Raw genomic sequence first — 25,055 nt, 5'->3', positions numbered from 1 at the left:
TTGGTAAATAAATCCACTCTCCCCTCTACCCCACATTCTCTTCAACCCTATATCCTTCACCTTCTCCCCTCCCTCCCCGCCCCCCCCCCCGCCCGCCCCCGCCCTTTGGTCCACCAGTACTCAGGTCTCTTCCTTTGTTCAACGTGAAGGTCTCTGACGTCCTTACCTAGCGTTGACTGCTAGGTGGCGCTGTTACTCCACGATGCGCTCTCCCTCTGCCTACAACTTGACCCCGCTGACGTCACGGCCGTCTGAATCGTCAAGGCCATTTTCAAATCCCATTGGTCTAGCGGTCACATGGTGAGGACCGGGTGCTTGGATAATTATGGAGCTGATATTTTCTCCGAGGCCCTCCCCCCTCCCTCCCTGGTCGCTCCTGCACTCCCCCTCCACCCCCCACCCCCGGATGGGGAAAAAAAAAAAAAAAAGATGTCAGCTCCTCGGCTGTAGTATTGCTCCTTAAAAACCCCTCTCTCTGAAAATGACATGCCCTCGCCATGTAACTCCTAACTCGTATTTGGAGCCCCTGGCTGCGTCTTGCAGAGCGGAGACCTATACGTCCAACCCAGGGATGTACATGCAATCCGGGAGTGACTTCAACTGTGGGGTGATGAGGAACTGTGGGATTGTGCCCTCTCTCTCCAAGAGAGACGAGGGCGGCAGCCCCAGCCTCTCTCTCAACACCTACCCGTCTTACCTTTCGCAGCTGGACTCGTGGTGCGATCCCAAAACCGCGTACCGTATAGAACAACCTGTTGGCAGACAGCTGTCGTCCTGCTCCTACCCAACTAGTGTCAAGGAGGAGAATGTGTGTTGCATGTATAGCGCCGAGAAAAGGGCAAAAAACGGTCCCGAGCCAGCCCTTTACCCCAACCCCTTACCCGAGTCCTGCCTCGGGGAGCACGAAGTCCCTGTCCCCAGCTATTACAGAGCCAGCCAGAGCTACCCCACCCTGGAGAAAGCGCCCCACTGCTCTGGAGCGGCCGAGTTCGAGGCGAGTTTCGAACCCCGGGCTAGCCTCCATTCCCGGAGCGAACATCTGGAATCGCCTCAGCTTGGGGGGAAAGTGAGTTTCCCGGAGACTCCCAAGTCGGACAGCCAGACCCCGAGCCCCAACGAAATCAAAACGGAGAAGAGCCTGGTGGGACCCAAAACTAGCCCTTCGGAAAGCGAGAAGGAGCTGAGTAAGACTACCGACACAAGTACCGATAATTCTGATAACGAAGCTAAAGGTAAGCCGGGGCTACAGGGAAAGGGGTCCCGGCTGGGACCAGTAGGAACTTGGTCTTCGTAACCTTGGTGGGGGGGAGGGGGAGAGATGAGGAGTGGATCAAAAACTCTGTGGCAGGAAGCGGATTCCTCCCCCCATCCGAAATTAATAATAACACCACCAATATTAATAAGACTGCACTGGACTATATGGCTTCTTGTTATTATTAATATCGGATAGGACATTGCGGAACCGGAACGGGCTAGGCTGGAAAGCGCAGGGTTGGGCGTCTGCCCGCAGAATGATTGGGGGTGGGGTGCTCCTTTCTATTGGGGGCTAACAGTTAGCTACCCAGTGTTTGCGTTTCCGCTTCTTCGGGGCTGTCGGTGTGGAAGCTTATTATTTTTACTTATTTATTTATTCCCCCCACCCCCCTAAAGTCAGAGGCTTGGAAATAGCTTAAAATGGCGATCTGCAGGCAGTGAGCGGCCCGGCAGAGCACTTAGAGAAGAGAAGGAGAATTTAGTTGGTTGCGTCCTCACGATTGAAAGTTGTTTCCGTGGTTGTTTTCGTTAGAATATTTTGTGCATGTTTCTGACTGGTTTTTGTACTGGCTTTCTGGGCTGCGAGGGGTCTGGGGGAGAGAGGCTACTATGAGCTGAAGGGCTCTCAGACCCTCTTTCCTCGATGCTCCAGTCCAGCTGCTGCTAGGATTTGGGACTGAGACTTGAGCTTGGTCATCTTTTGGTTTGGAGTTTGAGGTTTTCTTTTTCTTTCTTATTCCTGTTTTTTTTTTTCTTTTCTTTTTTATTTTTTTAAATTATTATTTGAATTTTGGCTTCTAGGATAAATTGCAAGTGAGGGCTTGAGAGCTATGTGGGCGTGTAGATTGTCGAGAGCGATTTCCTTTTTGTCCGAGGTGAATGTGGCTTTGACTGGGCATGATTGTGATTTTGGTTGGAGGGCCAGAAGCTTCCTTGCGCTGGAGCGCAGGGTTCAAGATTCACTTGTGTTAAAGGAATCTGCATCCTCTTTGATCATGATCATTCTCTGGTTCCCTAGAAATGATTTGGAGGAAATGGAGCTGGAATGAAGGGGGAGGGGGACTAGATGAGTGGGGGAAATGAATTTCTCAGAAAAGTTGGAAAGAAATGCATTGGAATAGGACAACAGGGAGGAATAAACCCGCTCCCCACGCCGCTAGTGAGCTTGAGGATGTATATAAGGGGTACTCATTTGGGTATAAAGGCTGATGAAATATTGAGTGCCCAAGGAGCTATGGTGGTTATGTTGTTTTGTATATGAATGAAAGCTATATATGTATGTCTGAAGAACCGTGTGTGTTTACACAGATACACATAGAGAGAAACACACACATACACACTCACTCCCTCAAACATATGCTTTTTGGAGGGTTGTGGTAAGAGACTTTCAACCTTCTCATCCCATTCTGCAAAGACATTCTAAAATCACCTTGGTGAATTGGCCTTTACAAAGCCCAACTCTCCAAGTCTACAGAGTCCATCCCTTATCCCCAAAGGGAGAGAGTGTGAAGGATATGTGCGTGTTTGCGTTATTCACGCAATATATTGGTTTGGGGAGTCGATATAATATTTACGCGCTTGTTAAATACAGTTCACAGATACACACATGCACTCGAACACACTGGAAGATGTACTTTGTTGGGAGATGCATCGAAACTCTATACAATGCAAAGTCAAGGTTAACAAAAATCAAAATCAAAAGCAATACCCCTCTCCCCTCCTCCTTCTCCACCTACTTCAAAGGCTCCCCTTTCCTTTTTATCTTATGATTGTGTGGATATATCCCTCGCAATCAATTGTTTTTTCATCTGTAGACATTTCCTCTATTCCAGCTTCTTCACCTGGACTGTGGTAGAGGGCAGGGAAGGCCATTCTCTCATTTTAATCATCCCCCCCTCAAACAAAAACAAAAACAAACACCCTCCAATATCGAAATTAAAACAACCAGGATATTGGTTGGGCTTGGTGGTCCTCTTTCTTGTGAAACAGGTCGAGGTGGCAAAGTACAGGCGGTAAATGATTTTTGGTATTCGGCTCCTTTCCCTGCATACTCAAGTTTGCATTTTTTCCCCCTTATGATTAGTCATTCTCAATTTCTTCAAACAATGGCAGAGCTGGTACGAGCTCTGCTAGATGCAATGAGGGAGCCCAGGACCTATAACTTATCGAAGCCGATATCTTAGCAATATACATCCTTTCCAGAAAACTACTTCTGAATTTGCCAATAGCTAAGCTGAAGAGCCAAGCTTTTCCACAACCAAATCTCTCAAACCTTCTCTTCCTTTTTGTTAGGCAATATATTAAGGAACAAGATGTGTGTGCATGTGTGTGTACATACACATATATACATATGCACATGCCCATAATATACCTGTATATTTTGTATTTACACACCCATGCAGGAGAAGGATTTGGAGATCTGATTGACGAGGAAGCTCAATAAATTCAGTTATAGTGGATTGGTAATGATCTATTTTGTTAAGATGTATATGGCTAAGGTATAGTGTTCTCTAAACTGCAGATTCCCTTCATTGAATCAAATAAAACTCATAAAAGATACATATTGTCCTGTCATAGAGCCACATACACACATTTTAATCCAGTCTAAATACACAATACGCACAGCATATTTTGAAATATAACATATATAAATATAATCATTTAATCTAATTAAAATACATAATCTATTCATATATATATAACTTTTAATGTATATATGTATATATAGCTCATGTAAATCTAATTTAATGTATCTATGTTGTATTCACACCAATTTTTTTGTGTTTATATGTATAAAAATTTATGGTTGTAAGTATTTATATTGCATAAATATATATTTACACATTATACATATACACATATGTGTGTGCACACATTTTAATATGTGTATTGTGTGTGCCGTTTGTATATATGGGCATACACACATGTCTGTGTACATATACACATATATACATATATAAAGTTTCTGGGATTATAAATTTGAGCTTGTTTTTAGCCAAATCTTCTTCTTCCTCTACTTAGATCCTCTCAGTTAAGGACGTTTGTAAACGAACGTTTCTTGTTTAACACAGAGGTGTTAATATGTGGGACTCAATAGTCTCTATTCTCTCTTTCTCCTCCAACACACCTTTGTGGGGGGGAGGGAGCTGGAGAAGAGTTAAGAAAGTGTTGTTGAAGAAAGTCAGGGTGCTGTATGAGGCTGCTTGGAGAGGGGCACAGGAGAAAGGGAGGGTAATGGAGGATTAGTGGAGGAAAGTGATCTGGAGGTAACCAACCCGAAAGTACTCGGGCAAGTTTCCTTGTTAGAGTCTGAAAAGGCCACTGGAGGCCAAAAACTCATTGCAGTGGTCTCTTGGATTTCAGCAAACCAGACTTCTTCAGCTCAAACCAGGACAGGACTTCCCCCCCCCTTTTTTTTTTCTTTTTTGTTTTTTCTTTTAGTAATTTTCCCCAAGGGAAAGCTACACAGCTAGGGGTGCCCTAATCAGTCTTAGAAGAGAATATTTAGAAGAATCTAGTTCTCTTGGGTTCTTCTAGTTGATTTGGTGCCCTAAAAATGAGAACGAATTAACCCACCGGAAACTCGAAATCGTCCCCTTTCCCTCTACCCTCTCACGAAAAGGGACTAAACACTAAGAATGTTGTTCAATCCTAAAGTCAGAGCCACGGACACCTTATCTCTGGGAGGGGGAGGGGGGGTAGGGAGCAACTCCTCTCCCCTCTTAGTTCCTATTCCCCACCGCAGTCCTTGTAACTCTATAGTGAGCTGCGATGTTTTGAGTTTTAGTGGGATACTTATATCAATAATGTTATTTTTAACAGAGGATATAAAGGCAGAAAACACGACAGGAAATTGGCTGACAGCAAAGAGCGGAAGGAAGAAGAGGTGCCCCTATACTAAACACCAGACGTTGGAACTGGAGAAAGAGTTTCTGTTCAATATGTATTTGACCCGAGAGCGCCGCCTGGAGATTAGCAAGACGATTAACCTTACAGACAGACAAGTCAAAATCTGGTTTCAAAATCGCAGAATGAAACTCAAGAAAATGAACCGAGAGAATCGAATTCGCGAACTGACCTCCAATTTTAATTTCACCTGAGCGCGCAGGCTCCCCGCCCTCTCCCGCCCCCCTCTCTGTCCCCGCCCCCTCCTCCCTCTTTGTGCGGGCTGAGTTTTTTCCTCGAGTATAAATGCACTGTGTATGCAAAAAGAAAAAATAAAAAAGATCTCAGACTCTCCTTCGGAGGGACTTCTTGTTGGTGCAGCGAAGAAGCCTCAATATAAGCAAGAGAAGATCTATATCTATACCTGTGACTATATATGTGTGTGCATACACTCACTTAGCATCCTTGTAATCCACGTAGAGTTAAGGTTAAATCCATCCAGATCGTTCAAAGAGAAAAGCCCACCAAATATATATATGTATATGTATGTATATATATGTACATATATATATATACATACACATATATTTATATATAATATCCCCAGAAGCACGATAAGAATCGCTCCTTCTTCTGCATTGTATATTTAGGGTGATAGACGTTTTGGAAAGTTTGGCTAGTGTTGTGTGTTTGCTGTAGCCACCCAGCGCTTCCGCCTCCCCCCACTACAGTTCCCACCCCACCCTTGAGTGTAGCGCTAAGTCAAGCTGAGAAATCTGCTCCATGTCTTGTACTTGTACAGCTTTTGTCCCCCACCTCCCCCCAGTCCCCAGCCCGACACCCCCATCTCCATCCCTACCCCTAGAAATGACATCTCAGAGAGTCTCTTCAGAGGAGTAATTCTGAAGAAAAGCAAAGGGGTATAGATAGAATTACTGCACCCCCCTCACTCCCCAAGACTGAATAAGTCCAGCTCTGATCGTCGTGTTATTTAAAGATATTCTGTATGTTGTATCTTTTGCATGTAGCTTCCTTAATGGAGAAAAAAAAAATCCTAATAAATTTCCAGAATTTTACTCCTCAAATGGGTATATTTTTTAAAAGTGATTTTCAGCTCCATTTTCCTCCTCCCAGGGAGCTTGTGTGTGTGTGTGTGAGTGTGTGTTTGTGTTTTGTGTGTTAGGCTCATCTTTTAAAGGCTTTCTAGAACGTCTCTTGGCGGGTTTAATATAAGTGAGAGGCCATAACGCTGATTTAAATATTATCCAGGTGACCACAATAAGTCAAGGTCATAAAACAGTAATGTCAGGACGGTCTTGGTACGCGCGAGAGGTGGATTTTATGATCTGCAAATATAATGTGGTGCCGCAGTAAAAGATGCATTTAAAGGTGACTGGAGGAGGGAAAGAGAGGCAGAGACGAAGCTGCAATCTTGAGAGGCAGACGGATCTGCTTGCCTGGGGTGCTGGGACTGGGAGCCGTTCCCCAGTGCTCCTGGGGGGGGACCCGGAGAGACACCCCCCTCCCGCACCCACCCACCTAAGGAGAGGAATAAACTTAACCGCCTGAGGGGGGTGAGGAACCCAGCCCCCCCCCCTCGCCTTCCTCCACCTCGACACCAGTAGCAGAAGGCACCAAGGTAAGAGAAGAGATTTCTTTCTCTCCTTTTCGAAGCTGAGTGGGGGGACTCGCCGAGCTCCCCAGGTGAAGGAGCAAGGTGGGAAGGGAAGAGGCTAAGGTGTCTCGATTGAGCTGTGTAAGGGAGCCATCGGAGGACTTTTCTATCCGCTTCTACCAGCGAAGGGGGAATACGGTGAGCAGCTGAGTTTCCACCTTTCCTCCTCTCGTCGGAAGAGCAGTGAATGGGAGGTTAGGAGGCAAGGACTGGACAGCTTTGGGAACAGATTGTTCGGGTTTCTCGAGGGCATGAGGGGTTTCCTCTGTCTTGCTATTCTCTCTGTCTAGGTGTTTGCTGGGTCTGATCGCCTGTTGAGGATGGACTGAAGGAGTAGAGAGTGTGGCAGAACGGTTTAAGATTTAGTGTTTGGGTGTCTTTTGGTCGAGTTGGTGTTTCCTGACGTTTTCCCTTTTCCTCTGTCCTCACTCCCGTGGCCGCTGTGGTTTGGAAACCGAGTGGCTAGAGGGTTGGAGCGGCCCTGGGCGCTTTGGTCTCCAGTTCACGCGCCTGCAATTGAACAGCAAAATGAGGACAAATCAGTGTGTGTGCCCTGAAGGAAAAAAGATAGAGGGAGAAAGAAGCCAAAGGTAGAGAGGAGAGGTGGGGGGAAGGGAGACAGGCGGACAGACAGATGGAAGAGCAGACAAGCAGAAGATCAGACAATCAGACAGACAGCTAGACAGGACAACTCTAGGTACTGGGTTCTGTGGATGAAGAGAAGACAACTGTCCACCTCCTCTTATGGCTGGCTAGAGACAGACAGAACAATCTCTCCCCTGCAGTATATGTGTCTGGGGGCCGTTGGGGGTAGAAAGGAAGCTATCTTCTCCCCAATATTTTCTCGGGGATATTTTCTTATATATCGGGAGTTTTATCTTATACCAGGATGCTCGGACACCCCCACCCCCAAACTAGTCTTTCTTCTCCACAAAAGGATAAGGATAGGGAGGTTATGGGGGGGTGGAAAGGGGGGACCGGGGGCGAATTTCTTCCTTTTTTCCCCCTTCCCTTCTTCTCCTCCGGAGAGCCGAGTCTCCCGCCCTACTCGCTCAGCTGATCTGTGGCTTAGGTAGTTTCATGTTGTTGGGATTGAGTTTTGAACTCGGCAACAAGAAACTGCCTGAGTTACATCAGTCGGTTTTCGTCGAGGGCCCCCACCCCCACTCCCGCCCCCTACCTTCCCTAGGGGCTCACCCCAATACCACCAACCCACCAGGGCTCAAGCTGGTGGAAGCTGGGGAGGGCGAGGCATAAACGGGGGAGAAGCCCAGGACGGAAGATGGAGGTCTTGGGGAACCCCTCTTTTATACCAGTCCCTCCCCAGGCTTACCCAATCCTAGTTGTTTAGGGAGATGAATCCCCCCCCCCAGCTATTGTCTCCAGTCCCCCATATGATCTAACTAGACAAAGAAACTCTTGCTGAAATTCTATGAAATTATAGACTGGTGCCCAGTTCAATTCAGATGGGAGGGGGGGGGCTAAAGGGGGAGAATAAGATAGGGAAATAAGGAGTAGAGTTTCGCCTACATGGTTTCTCTTCTCTTCTCTTCTTCTTCTTCTTCTTCTCTCTCTCTCTCTCTCTCTCTCTCTCTCTCTCTCTCTCTCTCTCAGTCTCTCTCTCTCTCTCTTTTTCTCTCTCTTTTTCTTAGGTAAGAATCTGTTTGAAGAGAAGAAAGGATTTTGATATAATTATACAGGGAAAGATCCTTTAGAAAGTTGGGGGTGACTTCAGGGGAAAAAGGAGATGAGAGCTCTGGATTCTAGCCAAACTACTCCCCCCCTTTCTGTTTGATCTCTGAATCAAAGAATGTGGGTTGATTTGGGGGATGTTGCATTCGAAGGAAGCCATCAAGTCCAAGTAGAAGTAACAGCGACCTTCTCCAATCCTACTGGACAGTAAGGGCCAATGTTTCCTGGAAATTGGCTGTCTTCTGTCTCTTTGAAACTGAGAGTCCATGTGACCCACTTTCCTAAAAGAAATGTTTAGGCAATAAATGCCTCTTCATCTATTAACATATCTATTTGGCAAGATATTGGAAAGTGGTGGGGGAAAGGGCACTGAAAGATATAAAAACTTTGCAAAGACTCCTCCTCAAGTCATTGCCTCTATCTCCCCCAGTTTGGCTTGGAGCCCCTAGGTCATTTCCGAGGCCTCAAAAGGATTGACGCCCTGTCAAGCAGTAGAGCAGGCAGAGAAAATGGGGCTGATGTACCCCCTTTTCTCTGGGAGATAGGGACAAAATCAAGAAAGAGAAGCTCAATTAGTCTAATTTTTTACATGCTATATAAACTCAGTGAGGAAGAGAAAAGATGTAAAACTAGGTTTCTCCTCAATACACACATATAATGCATCAGATACTCATATATTGATCTACATATACACATCTGTATGTGTGTAGGGGAAATGTGTGTGTGCGTGTGTGGTGCTGTTTACATCTTGTAGGTCTTCGTGTATGTGTGTGCAAATGTATTAATAAAACACATACATATATTTCTTGTGATGCACTTACACACATTTATTTTTATCACTAAATTACAAAGGGATCTATTATGAAACTCCTAAGAAACCAAATGGAAGCTGGAGAGGAAAATGAAAGTCTTTCCTTTCACAGCCTGAGCTTGTCTGTCTGTCTGTCTGTCTGTCTCCTTCCTGTCCAGGAACCCCACTTCCCTTTTTGGAATTTGGGGGATCACCTCTGGCATTTGGATGGATCCTTAGGAAGGAAGTGGGGGCAGGGAGGAATTTTGGAAAGTGAACAGAGGCCCGCCTCAGCCTGGGGGGAATCGAGGGGCTCTCCTGGCCTGAGAGTTTTGCATGCTGACTCTGCTAGTTCTGTCAATCCTATTGCTTATTCGTTTGGCTGTGATGTTAGGCTGAGAACTGGACAGGAGATGGGCAGCTTCTAGTTCTTTAAGAGAACAGATCCTGTGGGCTTTTCCTGGAGGAGGGCCCCAATCCCGGACAGCAGGAGAATGAGATTTTCCCAGATGGACCGAAATGCTCAAACGATTTGCTTGATTTCGGGCCTTGAAGCTCCCTATTTCACCCGTCCTTCTCTTGGGGTTAGAGAGAGGATGACTATGGGGTGATCTAAGGGAATGTCTCCCCCAAGATCCCTAGAAATTCGCCAGGAGAAGTTCCAAGAGCCCAGGCAAGGGCCAAGTTTCGCCTCCTGAGTTGGTGACTCTCTGGCCCTGGTTCGGGAGGTATTCTCTAAGATGGTGATTATTATTTATTCGCTTCGCTCGAAGGGAGTCTTGCGAAAGAACAGCGTGAAGAGGAAGAAAAAAATTATCTCTCTCGTCTGCGGATATTAAGATGGATTTTTATTTCTTAAAGGACCCTCCCCGCCGAGAGCGCATAAGCGTAAACTTAATATATGCTCCTCAGCCCAACTCCAGAAATCGCAATAAAAGTTAAAACCTCCCCTACTGGTTTTTTTTAATTATGATATGGGAAAGAGGAGCTAGGATTTATAGAGCTGAACTCTCGGCGTGTGTGTTTGAGACTTGCGGAGGGAAGGAAGCAAGGAGAGAGGGAGAGGGAGAGGGCTTGGTCATAGAGACACACAGCCAGCCACAGTGGGCTCTTTTGCTCCGACCTTTCCTATCTAAATTGGCGCTTCCTTTCTGGCTGCTGATGGGCCCCGACTCTGGTACCCTCGACTCGTCTCTATCTCTTGGGATTGACAGACGATCTCTCGAACAGGTGAAAACGGCAGTGCAGGCTGTGATAGGCAGGGGGAGGTGAGGGTGAGAATAGGAGTAAAGGAGAAACTAGGTCTGGGGTCTTTGTGCTTTTTTTGTGGGGAAGAGGTTAGGGTCTTTAGAAGGATTGTCCAGGGGGTAGGGAGAGCGGCAGAGGCCGATAGTGGAGCAGTAGCTGAAGGGGAGGAGAGGCAAAGGACTACTGGTACACAAGTGGTTGAAGGAGAAGGTGAGCACAGCTTTGCTTTTGAACTCAGGTAAGACTCCCCTCAATGGGATGGGGACAGAAGGCTACCTTTCTAATTTGTCTAAGAGAACTTTGGGTACATTTAGTGAACTGTGGAAAATCAGGGGGTAAAAAGCTACTAGTAGATATATTTGTGCTTTTGCATTTTAATGTATATTATATATTTATATGTGTGCTTTACTTATTTAATATGTGATATATAGCATAGCATATCCTCTAGATTTCTCTCTCTTGTGAACGCTGGCTGAAAATCTTGTGCTCTGGTGACTGGGTAATTTCCAGGAGGTTCCACCGACATGGACCAATGGCCAGAGAATGGAAAATAAATAAAAGTTAGGATTTTCTTTCTCCTTTTTTTTTTAAAGGGCCAGGTTTTTGTTTTTTTGTTGTTTTTTTTTTCCTCCCTCCTCGTTGGAGCTACCTGGACAGGGTCCAGAGCAGGTCGCCCGCGGGAGGGCCCAGAGAGGAGCGGGAGGAGGGAGGGAGGGAGGGAGGGAGGCTGCGGCTTGCTGGGGGCTTCTCCTCTCCCCGGCGGCGGGCGGGGAGGGGAGCCGCCTCTGGAGGAGCCGACCCGGCAGCTGCGGCCGCCGCAGGGAGACAGACCAGCAGGTAAAGAAGGCTCTTCCAAGGGGCAAAATGGGCCCATGGAAGGGGAACCATGGCGTCCCGGTCCTTGGCATGGGAAGCCACAGAAAAAGAAGAAAAGGTAGGGAAATGTGCCTGCGGCGTCTTAAGGCCCCATGTAATGTTGAACCTGTATTTGATTTTATACACACACTGATGAGTGTGTGTATGTCTGGGTGCTTAATGTCTCTGTTGATGCAAGGTTCACCACCGACACAGTCATCGCTGTCGGTTTTAAATCGCTTTGTAAAATCTTTTAAATGCAAGATGAAAAAAATTTTTTATTCCTTTGCACTGTTCACGATTGAGCCTAAATATAAGAAGTTTGAGGGCTTTTTCCCCCCTTCTTCCTTCGTGGGTGATCGGAGGTCTTCGGTTGAGCTTGGGGCTCCTGTGTCGCCTGGAGATTTCGGGCTGGCAGGCAGGCTTCCATCCAGGGGAGGGGGTGGGGTAGGTGTAGGCGGGAGGGAGGGGGAGAGAACAGCAGCTCGGGCTCCTTAATTGTACTTCGGGTTGGTTGTATTGTCTCTCCTCTCGCCTCCTCGACTCCCTAGTCTAGAATCCAAAGTCACTGCAAAATCCTTTGCAACACAAACACGACACAAAGAGGCAGGTAACACAATTCGATGGAAGGATTGTAGACTAAGCGGGGGCGGCCGGATACCTCCAGCCCTGGGACCAGCTCCCCAGTTCTTTCCCTCTGTTTCTGGTCCCCCACCCCACCCCCAGCCCACGCTTAGCTTCGTTCCATGGGAAATAGGCCCTACGTGGGGACCTTGGAACAAGTTCCTTAGAATCATAGGCTCCTGGGCCGGTTGGGAAATGTCTGTTAATCGGAAGACAACCCGTCAGCTTGCTCTGATTTGGTGTGTGTGTGTGTGTGTGTGTGTGTGTGTGTGTGTGTGTGTGTGCGTGTGTGTTGTGTTTATAGATATTTGATAGTACTGGTGTGCATTTTGCTCCGTTTTCTCTTTGGAGATCTGAATTCATGTATTGATAGATCATAGATACTGACCTGAATCGGAAAAACCAATGCCTTGCATGCAGCCAGGACGCCTGGGTTCCCTCCCTAGTCAGACCTGCTGCTCCAGACTCAGTTTCTTCTTTCAAACTAGGCTTTAGAACGAGCCTTTCCTCTCGAAACAAAGAGGGAGAAATAAGGGGAGAAAGTGGAGGGGGAGCATGAAAGGGATTGGGAGAAAGGTAGGGGGAAAGAATGTACCCAAGTACATTAAACGAGCCTACATCTGGAGCAGAAGAGAATGAAAGCAGATGGACCGAGGACAGGAAGGGAGATTCAGGACTGGGTAGTGGGTGGGAGGGGAGCTCCGGGTGGAACGAGGGAGACGGGCTGAAGGCGCCCGCCGCTAGGGAGAGAAATCGGGCAGGGAGGGGCGACGGGACTGACGATAGAGAAAAGTCTATTTTAGTTTTAATCCGAACTTGACGGTGTGGATTGAACTGGAGTAAATTCAAAGAATGAGGGACGAAGTGGGGAGTGAGGGGGGGCGGGGAACAGGACTCGGGGGGCGGGCGACAACTCTCTTGCCTTTCTGTCGGTACCCCAGCGCTAGGTCGCAGCTGCCCAGGCCGGCGTGGGTGGGGGAGTGGTAAGGGAATAATCAAGTCTCCTCCTTCTCCAAGACCTCCAGCGATCTGGGGGTGTGCATCATATGCCAGGAGAGGAATTATTGGGGGAGAGAGACCCCTAACAGAAGAGGGAAGGCCAACGAACGAAACTAAAAATAAAACAAACTGCTGAATGTTTCCCCCTCCTTACATAGGATTCTCCGTGGCCTCGGATTGTCTGTCCTCTCCAGATCTCACTCAGCGAGAAATTGAAAGGAAGGGTGGGGGTGCAGAATCAGGCAGGAGATTCGAATAACTAAGCACAAACCAGGAAAAATGGTCTAGAGTTTTTAAGTAATCCTCTCCCCTTCTTCCTCTGAGTTTCTCTGGTCACTGAAGGGCTAGTTTGTTTCAAAAGAATCTGTCCCATCTCTCAGGCCTTCTACTTCACCCCAAAACACAGGACCTCAGAGGTTGGGGACAGGCAGCAAAATGAATGGGAAGTTGCTTGAAGAAGGAGGCAACACAGTGGAAGGGTCTGTGAGACAAAATTTGGACTCAATGGGTTTGCACCCTGCCCTCCTTCTAGTCCTCAAAGGGATATCTCAGCAGCGAGTTTAAGGAACTAAATATGCCATTTAAAAACTGAGGTTTTGGTGGTGGTGGGAGTCTGCTTTCTACACTTGGGTTAGAAGCAGAGGAGGAAGTACCCAAGTTAAAGCCCCCAAAGAAGGAGGCGAAAATCCTCTGTCAGTTTCATGGGGGATTTAGCGTCTGAAGAAATCCGGAGGCCAGAAGAGAAGTCAAGGGAATTGGACTGTCATGGAATAATTAGCAAAGTCAGGAGATCGGAAGACAGCTGTATGAAGTTGAAAAGGGATGGGGGTGGCAAGAAGGAAGGAGGCAACAATTTAAAGAAACACTTTATATTTCGGGGAGACTCTCCCCCCTACCCCTTATACCATAACCCCCTTCCCAATAGAGAAGAAAGCTTCAGGATATCCTTTTTGCTTGCGAAAAATCCTGATTGGAAGGGTCTCAGTAAGTCTGAAACTGAGGGCTGAGGTAGACTCGACTTGAGACAGACTAGGATGCAGGGGTGGGGAGGAATGGGATTTGGGAGAGGTGGTGGTAAATTTTCTTCTTTTCTCCATATTTTTCATGAATAGAAAGTGGCTTGGATCCTAGCTGGACTCCCCAGGTTTCCAGGAGGGATGTATTTGATTCACTTGCTCCCCATTCCTCATTTTGGTTTGCAGTAGCTGCTCAGACTAGAACAGGGCACCCCTCGGCCTGAGCAGAGAGGAAGCCCCCTATCCGCCGTTCCCTCCTTTGTGTCCTTCCATCCGGATGGAATTATACGCCCTGCATCCGGGGAGGGGGCCGGGCTGGGCCGGGCGGCCAACAAGCCAGGTCCCTGCCGGCTGCGGGGCTGGACATGCCTGTCTGCACAATGGCATTTCTCCTCGGAGCAGCTCTTCCGCTATCCTAGCCCATCCTTCTTTCTTCCTCCCTTTTTCTTCTCCAGGCTCCACTCTTTCCTATTTCTCTTCTCTTCTTTCTTTTTTCTCTCTCATTATCTTACCCTTCTTCCTCATTCTTCTTCTCTTTCTTCTCCTCTCCCTTTCTTCCCTCTTTTCTTTTCCTCTCTTCTTATTCCCGCCTATGTCTCCGAGTCTGTCCCCAAGACGCCCCCCTCTCTGTGGCTGCTTCCTAGTTCTCTCATTGTAAAGGACATTTTCATATCCCATTGCTGTCACCACTTTCGGGACAGAACAAGGGCTGTAGACCTGCTCCCTTCCGAGGCTGAGGACAATCGCCAGGGCGAAGTTGTTGGATAGTATGGAATTTTGAGGAAGCCGCAGCCTAAGGGGCCAGGATCTGGTCTTTTCCTTGAACTAGCCGGTGGATATTTTTGATTGACAGCTAAACACAACACTCCATCAAGGCCAAAGGGATATTTATATTTCTTACTAAGGTTTTTCTGATTCTCCACTCCCCCCACCGTCACTCTCCTACCGAGTTTCATTTCTATTCACCCTACTAGAAGGGAAAGGGAAGGAGAGCCGAGAGATCGCGGCTCGGATTGAGGGACTCGGCTGCATAGCCAGTGTGAGAGCTCATTCTATCCCCCCATGCGTCGAAAATCAAGCCCCGTTCTACCGAAATTGAGAAGTCCTTGGAACTGGGGAGAAGTTATAGGAAAGAGGAAGAGTAGCAGAGAGTGGGCCTACAGGCCTGGGGTTCCCTCTAAGGTCTTCTTTCTCCTTCTTTGTCCCCACTAACTTTCTTGTTCCCCCAACACTCTCTCTTCCCCCTTCTCACTCCTCTTCCCTTTCCTCCTCCCTCCTCTTCCTCCTTCTCTTTCGCTCTCTGTCTCTCGGTATGTCTCTGTCTCTCTGTCTCACTCTCTCTATCTGTCTATCTATCGTCTTTTCCTCCCTTCCTTTTCCCCCTTCTTTTCCCCTCTCCAGGACACATTTCCCCCTTTCATTCCCAACACAGAAGGGTCATCAAAAAAAGAAAACCATCTCCCTCCCCTGTTTGATCTTATCCTGGGGGAGACAGAGGAGAGACAGGCTAAGATGTTATTCTTATTTGGGAATTCCACTTTCCCCATTTCTGTCCAAAGACTCATCAAACTCAATCTCTTTTGCTCCCCTCCCCTCCCCCTTCCAATAGATCCTGGGTCTCCTCCACCGTGACCTGAAATGTTACCCTCCTTTCTCTCCTAAGTCGTTCTATATCATTTTCTCTGTGCCAGACTCGATTTGATCTTGAGGACATTGCTCCAACCCTAGATTTCCCTTCCTTCCCCCTTCCTCCAGCCCTGGTTCCCCACACATCGAATTTTCTATGCTTGTCTAGATGTCCCCTTACCTATTTTTCTCGACAGACAGGCTGACAGAAAGACAGACACACCGACAGACACACAGAAGTAGCATGCAGAAGGGTCATGAGGCAGTGGATATGAGCATCTAGTTCAAATCACAAAAGAAAGGGGCTTGGGGAAAATCAACTTTTCCACTGGATGTAAATAAAGTTGCCTACCTTTCCCACGCAACCATATTACCCCCTCTCCTGGACTTCTGTTTATACCCCTTGAAGAAATTGCCTTCTCCCAACACAGCATTGCCTTTCTCTCGTTCCAAAAACAGCCTACACTTTTATTTAATGAAAGACACATTTATGAACAATCAAATGATCCTCATAAAAATTTTATTGACGGACGTAAAAACAAGCTACTTGCCGACGACCAAGGGCTCTCTCCGTGTATCTCTCTGTCTTCCTGTGTGCAGACAGACAGAGTGACTTTTCTTGGGGAGGGGGCAAAGAGGAAGATTGGGGAGAAAGAAAACAGAGCAGAAATGCTGGATTAGGCGAATGCACTCAAGTTATGTAGGCTTCTCCTCCACTTCTTGAAGCTGGGAAAGAAAAATAGATACAGACAATAAATTAAAAATACTATTTGTCTATGGTAGAAGCAAAGGATTTCCGAGGCTACACAATCGAGATTGATATAGCTGGATGCATAGTTTCTATCTTCCTCCATTGCTGTACCCCCTTCTCTCTCCTTTCTGCCACGATTTGGGGGTGTGCAGCTCGGGCTGAGAAAAGACCCCCTTACTTGTCCCATCTCAGTGGATCTCCTCATTCCCCTTTAGAATGATGATAATATTGAAATAGACACAGAGGTATGTGCTATTAAAAAAATAATAATAAAATAAAACATGTTTAAAACCCCACGTTGAGAACTGACAATCGCCTGATCTCTGCTCGCACTCAGACTGCGGGAGCATTGGAGCCGACAGAGATAGATTACGTCAAGAAATAGTTCCTCAGTCTTACCTCTCCCATCTCCTCCCCCTTCAGGGCACCCCTATTCCTGGCCTGAAGCGAGGAAGGGACTGGGATGAACTGACTCGGGAGACGTCGTGAAATTTTTTCACCTGGTTAAAAATTATGGGGGGGGATAGGACGTCTTAGGGGGTAGCCTTGAAGAAGTGGTGTGGTTTCTCTGACGAGATACGCTTTCCTGAAAAATAGAATGGGGGGATCCCATTATTTACAGAGGTTCTCCCCCCCAGTAAAACGCAGGTCCGGGGGATCAGCTGAGGGCGGGGGGGAGGGTGGGTAGGAGAGGGGGGAAAAGCTGGGGAAAAAAGCCCCTGCGCATTGATCCGCGCCGTATTTTTGGGTAAATACGATCACGTGGGGGCCGAAGAGCCAATAGGATGCGGGGAAAAGGCTGGAAAAATAATTACCTGCCTTGATTGTTCTGTGAGCAGATAAAAAGTACATATACAGTTCATACAATAATCTTATGTATGTAAAACCCTCTAACGATGTCGGCGACGGGACCCATCAGTAACTATTACGTGGACTCCCTGATCAGCCATGAGAATGAAGATCTCCTAGCGTCCAGGTTCCCTGCCACTGGGGCTCACCCCGCAGCGGCCAGACCCACCGGCTTAGTCCCGGACTGTAGCGATTTTCCGTCCTGTAGCTTTGCCCCTAAGCCGGCAGTGTTCACCACGTCCTGGGCTCCGGTCCATTCCCAGTCTTCTGTCGTCTACCACCCCTACACCCACCAGCCCCACCTTGGAGCGGACACGCGGTATATGCGGACTTGGCTGGAGCCTCTGTCCGGGGCCGTCTCCTTCCCCAGTTTTCCAGCTGGGGGCCGCCACTACGCCCTCAAACCCGATGCCTATCCGGGCCGCCGGGCGGACTGTGGCCCGGGGGACGGGCGGAGTTACCCAGACTACATGTATGGCTCTCCCGGGGAGCTTCGGGACCGGACTCCGCAGGCTCTCCCCTCCCCGGAGTCGGACGCGCTGGCCAGCAGCAAGCACAAAGAGGAGAAGACAGAACTGGACCCGAGTAAGTTGGGAGGAATTTTCCTTTACAACCCGCACAGGAGGGGAGGGGGTGGGTAAAAGAGCCAGATTACAACCTCTGGGAGTGGGGGGGGGGGAGAAGAAGACTCAATAAAAATGAATTACCTTGGGGGGCTTTCAAGAACCGGAATGTCTGGGGAAATGTGGGGAGACAGACCAGGGTGAGTGTAGGAGAGGGGGAAAGGGGGCAACTCCTCACTTGCTTTGGCTTTCATGAAAGTCTTTCCCTGACCACCACTTCCTTCCCACCCCAAGCTTTTTGGCTCTATCTTCACTTTCTAAGAAACAGAGGCAGGGCCAAAGATTGGATCGAGGGCAAGGTTCATTTTTTTAGTTTGAGGTAGGGAGGGGGAAGAGGTGAGGAGGATGGAGTGAGATGAGAGGAAAACCTACAAGGGGAAAAAAAATTAAAGCCCCCTCCCACCCCAGTTACCCCTAGGCTCCCTTCTCCACATGAGGTTCATAAAACAGAAAATTTTATTCACTTCCTTACTACCACCATCACCATCAAGCGAAGGAGAGATAAGGGATCTGAAATGGGATGGGGGGTGGGGAAGAATAGGAAGTTGGAGGTGTCAGGGTAGCAAGAGTTGTGAAATAGGAGATAGATGGAGCAAGGGTGTATGCCACCTTAGCCTTGAAGAAGTGTGGGCTGAGGGAAAGCTGGATGGGACAGAAACTAGGGGGTGCGCTATGGAAAAGCATCTCCTTGTGTTATCAGTGGGATTGGCTACCCCTCCTCAGGGATACTTGCGCTATTGAAAGTATAGAATGAGACAGAAGGAAAGACAAACTGGATTTAAGGTTGGAGAGGAGCATGCAGCACAAACAGGGCCAAAGTGGGGAGAATGAATGAGTTCAGTGACTGAAGAAGCAAGTAGTAAGGTTATCCAAATTGTCCCTGGGGTAGGAGCAGCATGTGGGGAGATATGGGAAGGAGGCAGCAAGACTCTCTTCCTTCAGACTCACAGAGGTTTAGTGATGGCTCCAACCTAGGGCCTAATTATAGCTCTCTGAAACATTTCCCCTTGTACCTCCCCCAGCCATCTCAATAAACCTGAAACTGGAGGCAAGCCTTTCTGGGGTTGGAAAAGAGTAAGTGGGGAAGATGATAAAACCAAAATTGGGGAAGATAGTAAAATTGGGTTGCTTCTTTTCCCTCCTCAGCCAGGGTTGGGAAGGACTATGGTACTCTCTAGGAATGTTCCTGAGTTCTGTCTCCCTAGCATCATCCTGAGAATTCGCCTCAGCAGGGTTCTAATCGGAGTTAGAGCAGGGAAATAGGAGAGAGGAGAAAAGCTGGGAGTTGGCTAGGATTGGGACTGAAATTGAGGTTGGAGCTGGTACTGGTAGCCCTACTAGGCTAAGGACTACTCAGGGTCAGGAAAACAGAGCTGCTGAAATTGCAGGACTTGGTGGAGGGCTGGGAGGATGGAAGGGGGAGGGGGGGTATGGGGAGGAGAGAGACCTCGCTATAAAAATAAAAAACAAGAGAGAAGCGTTTATGGGCCTATGAAATGGTTGGGAATTTGGACTTTTTATGAGGATATTCTCGAATTACTCCTTCTAGAGCTGAGGGGAGGGAGGATTATGGGCTTTGATAGCTTGGGATTTTCTATATCTTTAGGTGTCAGATTTTAGAAGGAAAAATATAACTAGAGCAGTCCCCCCCCAATAGTAAGAAAAACATCTTTAAATTCAAGTTTATGTATATATACACATATAATATTATATATATATATATCATACAAAATATTGTATTTATCATATCATATGTGTATATATATATGTTTGTGTATATGCATATGTACACACACAAATAAATACATCCAGATACATATATACGTATATGTATATGTATTATGTGTTAAAGGGCCTGCAGACCTTTGATTTGGGACAAGGATTGGGGCTCAGAACATGGAGGTGGAGTGGGGGTGGAGGGAGTTGAGTTGGAAAAAGACCCTGACCCTGCTCTGTGCCTGGCTCCCCTAGGTAACCCAGTAGCTAATTGGATCCACGCTCGATCTACAAGGAAGAAGCGATGTCCCTACACCAAATACCAGACACTGGAACTGGAGAAGGAATTTCTGTTCAATATGTATTTAACCAGGGACCGTCGGTACGAGGTGGCCCGGGTCCTCAACCTCACCGAGCGCCAGGTCAAAATCTGGTTTCAAAACCGGAGGATGAAGATGAAAAAGATGAACAAGGAGAAAACCGACAAGGAGCAATCCTAAGAGCCAGCGACCCAGCGGCAGCCGAAGACGGCGGCACCGCCACCAACAAAACAACAACAACAACAACAACAACAAAAACTACACACAAAAATACCCCAACCGGGGCGGGAATGAGATCGAGAGAGCAAGCAATCGAGGAAGGGAGAGAGCGAGCGAGAGAGCGAGAAAAAAAAAAAAAAAAAAAAAAAAAAAAAAAGAAGAAGAAGAAAAAAAAAAGAAAAAAAAAGAAAAAAAGAAAAAAGAAAGAAAGAAAAAAGCGAACCATCTTTAAAAATACACACACATACACAAAACAATCAAAAAAAAAAACAGAAAGAAAGAAAAATGTTGTCATTTGGGGGAATTTCAGTGTTGAAAATTTGGTGTTTAGAGTTAGTTCGCCTCAGCGACGAGGTGGCGGGGAGGAGGGGAGCCGCGTTCTCTCCTCCAGCTCTACGGCATAGCTCACACACATAACACACACGCACACACACACACAAATACACACAAAAAACATGTGATTTTTCTTCCTCCTTTCTTCAGAGAAGCCAGTACTTGAATCTCTATATCTCTATTATTATTATTATTATTAATATTATTATTATTGTTATTATTATTTTAGTATCTTATTTGGTTCGTGTCTCTCCTCCCCGGGTCTGGGGCGCCCTGCGTGCAAATTTTGTACAACAACCAAAAAAAAAAAAAAAAGAGGAAAGAAAGAAAAGACATAAAAGAAAAAAAGAGGCCACGAAACCAGTGGCCCCACAGCACCAGCGGCCTGGGCTTGAGCTGCAGCCGAAACTAAGCAGGGTTCCCTCCCTCTTTCCCTTTCTCCTTTCCTTCCTCCCTCTTTCCCTTCCTTCCCCCTTCCATAGAGCCAGGGCTAGAGCCCGAGCCCGAGCTGGAGCCGAAGTCAAGGCCCGGAGCTGGCTCGCTGGCCGCCTGGGCGGCTTTGGGGGGCTTGTACATATTCGTGGGTTCCCTTCTAGTCACACAAAAGTCCTGTATTGTCGTTCTGTTTGTTATGGTAGAACAGCTCTGTGTTAATATATCGAAGCCACTTAAAAAACAAGACATCCAAACGCATCCAGACCTCTTTATTTCTTCTTCCTCTGACCCCCGCTTTGGAATTCGTAGGGAAACCTTCTACAATTTTTTTTTTGGCGGGGGAGGGGGCAGAGAGAAGGGGTGATGAAAATAAAGAGGGGGGAGAGACAGTCTGACTGGGAAGAGCAAATGACTAGTTTTGCTGGAATGGGGGAAAGAGAGTGCAAGCAGGGAGACCAAGGAGGCCAGTCTCCTCTACTACTTCTAGCCCGATTTGGCTGGGGCACGGGGGTGGGCGGGGGGTGGGGGTGGGGAGACGTGCCGTAGAATGTTTGCCCTTGGCGTAATGAATTGTAATAATTTATGACTACACGAGATCGGAGGGGGGTGATAGGTGAAGATGAAAGTTGGGTGCTGGGAGAAATCCCAACCTGGATGCTTGCCTAGGAGAGCGCCGGCGCTTCGAGGAATTGTTGAACGAAAAGCAGGAAAGGAGGAGGAAAGAAGAAGGATGGGGGTAGTTTCAGGTTCAGTCTTTGGATATGGGGGTGGTAAGAAAGGATTTGAGGAAAATGAGGGTTGCAAGGAGAAAGGGAAAGACAGGTCGAAGTAGGGAAGGAGGGAAAGAGAGAAAGAGGATGAGAGAACAGTGGTGAGGTGCAAGCAGAAGTGAATCTTATTTCGATTTTCTTCCATATGCACCATTCTAACTTTATCTATCTTTGTCTCGGTGAATTTCACTTTGCACTATTGTTCTTTGAAGGGGTAGGGCTTCGGAGGTGGTGGGAAGATGCTTAGTATGAATTCCTCTGGGATGGGGAATGGTGAGAGAGTGTTTCTGGAAGTGTCCAGGGTCAACGAGGTCTTAGGAGTTTTTACTGGGTCAGGTGAACCCAGAATATCTGACTGCAACCCCCCCCCCAAAATTGAATTTATAACTTCCAGAGGTCATGTTCTGGGGACACTTTACTAACTGTTTGGGACTCCTTTCCCTAAAGGAAAAGAGTTTTCATCCAGCTAGTAAGAAGCCGTTCTGAGCAGGCAGGGACAAGCCTTGGTCCCCAGATCATCTCCCCTTTTCTTGGAAATCCCCTAATCTGGAAACTATTAAACTCAGCTTGCGTGAAATATGGCCCTTTAATATCTCAAGCTGTCCCATTTTGGTGAGGGTGGTGGTAGTGGTGGAATCGTCTTGATGTGTCCCTAGGCCATAAAAATTAATATAATCTGAGGCCCGCTGTTCATTTCCCTCTCCTCCAAACTAATCACTTTAAAGAAAGATAGAGATGACTTTGGGCACCAGTAGCTTCTCCATATCCCATCCCACCTCCAATAAACACAGCTCTGGCCCAGGCCAGATGAAGACTGTTAAAAGTCATAAAGGTTTTAATGCACAAAGTTTGTGGAGGAAAATCTGACCCCACAAATTTATCCTTCAGGATGGAGTTTCTCCCCTCCACCGTCAAACCTTAGCTTCCCAAATTTCTGAAACCTTTTTTTCTTGACCCTGTGAAGGGTGCTTTTCTTTCCTTTTCACTCCCCTTTCTACACCCCAACTCCACCATCACCACCTACTCCAATTTCTCTGCTCTTGTTCCTCGGGCTGGGTTTCAATTTCATCTTTTATCCTACCACAAAACTTCGTTTGAAGAAAGACTGGTCCTTGATCTCCATCTTTCCTTTCTCTTTCCCCCCACCCCCCACTCCTAGATCCTGAAGAAATGTGTTTCCTCACAATCCTTCCTACAAAGTAGCCACTAATCTTGTCGCATTTCCCTCACTCCCCAGGGCCCACCCTAACCCCTGAACTGCATTTCTGCACCCGCCTCTCTTTTTGCATCTTCCACCAGGTTCCAGCCTAGAGCGGGTTTCCCTGCTCCCTTCCGAGAGAGGAAGAAAGAGAGACAAGGGTAATAGGAGATAGTAAGACGCGATTCGAACTCAGTTGTGCTGTGTTCTGTTATAACGCTTCCTCTAGTCTTTTCTGGGGTTTCTAAGCCCAATTCTGTGATTTGATTTACTGTAATTTATGGGTTTTTAAAATCATCTGTGGGAGGTGAAGGGAAGGAAGGGCGAGTGGGGGATAGCAAACTCCCTCCTTCTCTAACCTTCTCCCCCTCCCACATCTTCCCCTGTTCCTTTGTATGACTAACAAAACCCTAAAGGTTGTTCGACTTCGGGAAGCGACTGATAGGTACATTTCCGCAGCTCCAAAATGCCACTTTTATGACGCTGTTTGTCTCCCTGAGCTGGGTCCTGAATAGGACTGAACAAAACAGCATCGCTGAGCTGGCTAGACGTCTGGGTTTAATTGTTTTATGGTTTAAATAAGGTGGACGTTCTTTCCTTTGAAATCGGATTATAGGAGTGTTTTGTCTACGGGCCACAGAGAACAGGACCTCACTGGCTGGAAGTAATGGGGGGAAGGGGTATATTAAAAACAAGGGGGGGCACACACACCACAGAGGATTAAATGTCCCACCTTAGAGCCAAGCCTTTGGAGGACTGGGACATGAAAAGGGACAGAGAAGAGGGTAAGAAGCGGGACGTGGGGGAGGATGTCCGAGTGTGCATGTGGTTGCCTGAAATGGGAAATGGCTTAAAAAACAAAACAAAATAAAACAAAACAAAACAAAAAACAACAAAAAAAAAAAAAACCAAAACCCTAGATTTACATCGCACTAAGCTCAGAGGGAGAGGTATGGAGGGGAAGAAGTAACAAATAACAAATATTAGAATTTTATTGGAGATAATTCTTTTAAGTGCTAAGATATCGTAATTGAGACATCTAAGAGCTCCACTTCCGCCTTAACTCCCCCAATTTTCTCACACTATTATTGAGACTTCTTACCCCTAACCTTTCTTCGTTATTTCTAACCTGAATGTATTCCAAAGAGCCCGCAGTTTCTTTTTTCATCCTCCCCTACTGCGTGCATTTATGCAATTGAACGCGAGGTGGCGCTGTTGCTCAATGTTAGAATCCACTTCGCCGGGTATGGCCGCTGCTACTCCATCTACGCTGTAGGACTGTTGTGGGGAATTGGGGGGGAAAGGAGGGGCAGAATCAATCTTACCACCACCACACAAATCTAAACAAATATGTATAAATTCTCTCACCTATGATTTGTAAATTAATATCTAATGCAAGCTGGAGAGCGAAGGCCCTCGCCCTGTCAGGGAGCCCTCGCAGTTCTTTTCTCAGAGGGAAAATAATCTGTTTCCACCAGGAGATAAGAAATAAAATAGACTGCATAATTAAAACACAAACCCAGGATGACCCGGACAAATAGACATAAATTCGTGGTACCAAAGGCGAGGGTGGGGGATGGAGGACGCGAAAAAACGCATGGAGAGGAGTGACGTCCAAACATTTCCTTTATTGCCAGCCTAGGATATCCATAGGATCAAACTAAAGGCTCCCTGCATTTTAAAGAAGAGAAATCACAAAGACCACAGTCCATTAGAACCTGATCCTGGCCCATAGCGCTCGACACCCCCCCCCCACTCACACACACACCCCACCACCATCACCACTTTGGTAGCGGGAACCTTCTCGCTCACCACCCACCCTCGGGGGATCCAGTCGCATTCCAAGACACAAAGCCGGAGAAGAATGCGTTTATAGCGGTGATTTCTCTGGACCATAAAATGTCGACAGAGATATTCTCGACAAACCCCCCCCTTAAAAGATAAGGCAAAGAGTCTGAGAGCTGATTAGGTTGGCCGGGCCTCCTATGGGGCAGGAAGGTAAAGTATTTATGACATTTCCTTGGAATACTGTCGCCGACCCTCCCCACCCCCCTGAAAATCGTGGAATTCCAGAAATGTCTCATTTTTGGAAACCTGCTTTAAGAGAGCTCTAGAGGGAGAGTACCCACCTTTAGGCGCCCCTCCCCCACATGCATTGCCCTTTCTCCCTCACCCTA

At 47.3% G+C, this 25,055-nt stretch overlaps 2 protein-coding genes across 2 annotated transcripts; both read left to right on the top strand.

Moving 5' to 3' along the window:
* The first annotated feature begins 382 nt into the window (after window positions 1-382).
* Window positions 383-6,210, top strand: HOXC10 (homeobox C10). Its single transcript, XM_074267405.1, has 2 exons — window positions 383-1,232; window positions 5,077-6,210. The coding sequence occupies exons 1-2, from the start codon at window positions 482-484 to the stop codon at window positions 5,352-5,354; spliced, it is 1,029 nt and encodes a 342-aa protein (XP_074123506.1). The 5' UTR covers window positions 383-481; the 3' UTR covers window positions 5,355-6,210.
* Window positions 6,211-17,200: 10,990 nt separating this feature from the next.
* On the top strand, window positions 17,201-20,573 carry HOXC9 (homeobox C9). The gene is made up of 2 exons (XM_074267404.1): window positions 17,201-17,849; window positions 19,859-20,573. The coding sequence occupies exons 1-2, from the start codon at window positions 17,312-17,314 to the stop codon at window positions 20,101-20,103; spliced, it is 783 nt and encodes a 260-aa protein (XP_074123505.1). The 5' UTR covers window positions 17,201-17,311; the 3' UTR covers window positions 20,104-20,573.
* Window positions 20,574-25,055: the final 4,482 nt, after the last annotated feature.

This window comes from Sminthopsis crassicaudata, chromosome 5 (genome assembly GCF_048593235.1).
Source record: "Sminthopsis crassicaudata isolate SCR6 chromosome 5, ASM4859323v1, whole genome shotgun sequence".
Lineage (NCBI taxonomy): Eukaryota > Metazoa > Chordata > Mammalia > Dasyuromorphia > Dasyuridae > Sminthopsis > Sminthopsis crassicaudata.
The sequence above is the reverse complement of the archived record's forward strand: the minus strand, read 5'-3'. Positions and strand labels throughout refer to the sequence as shown.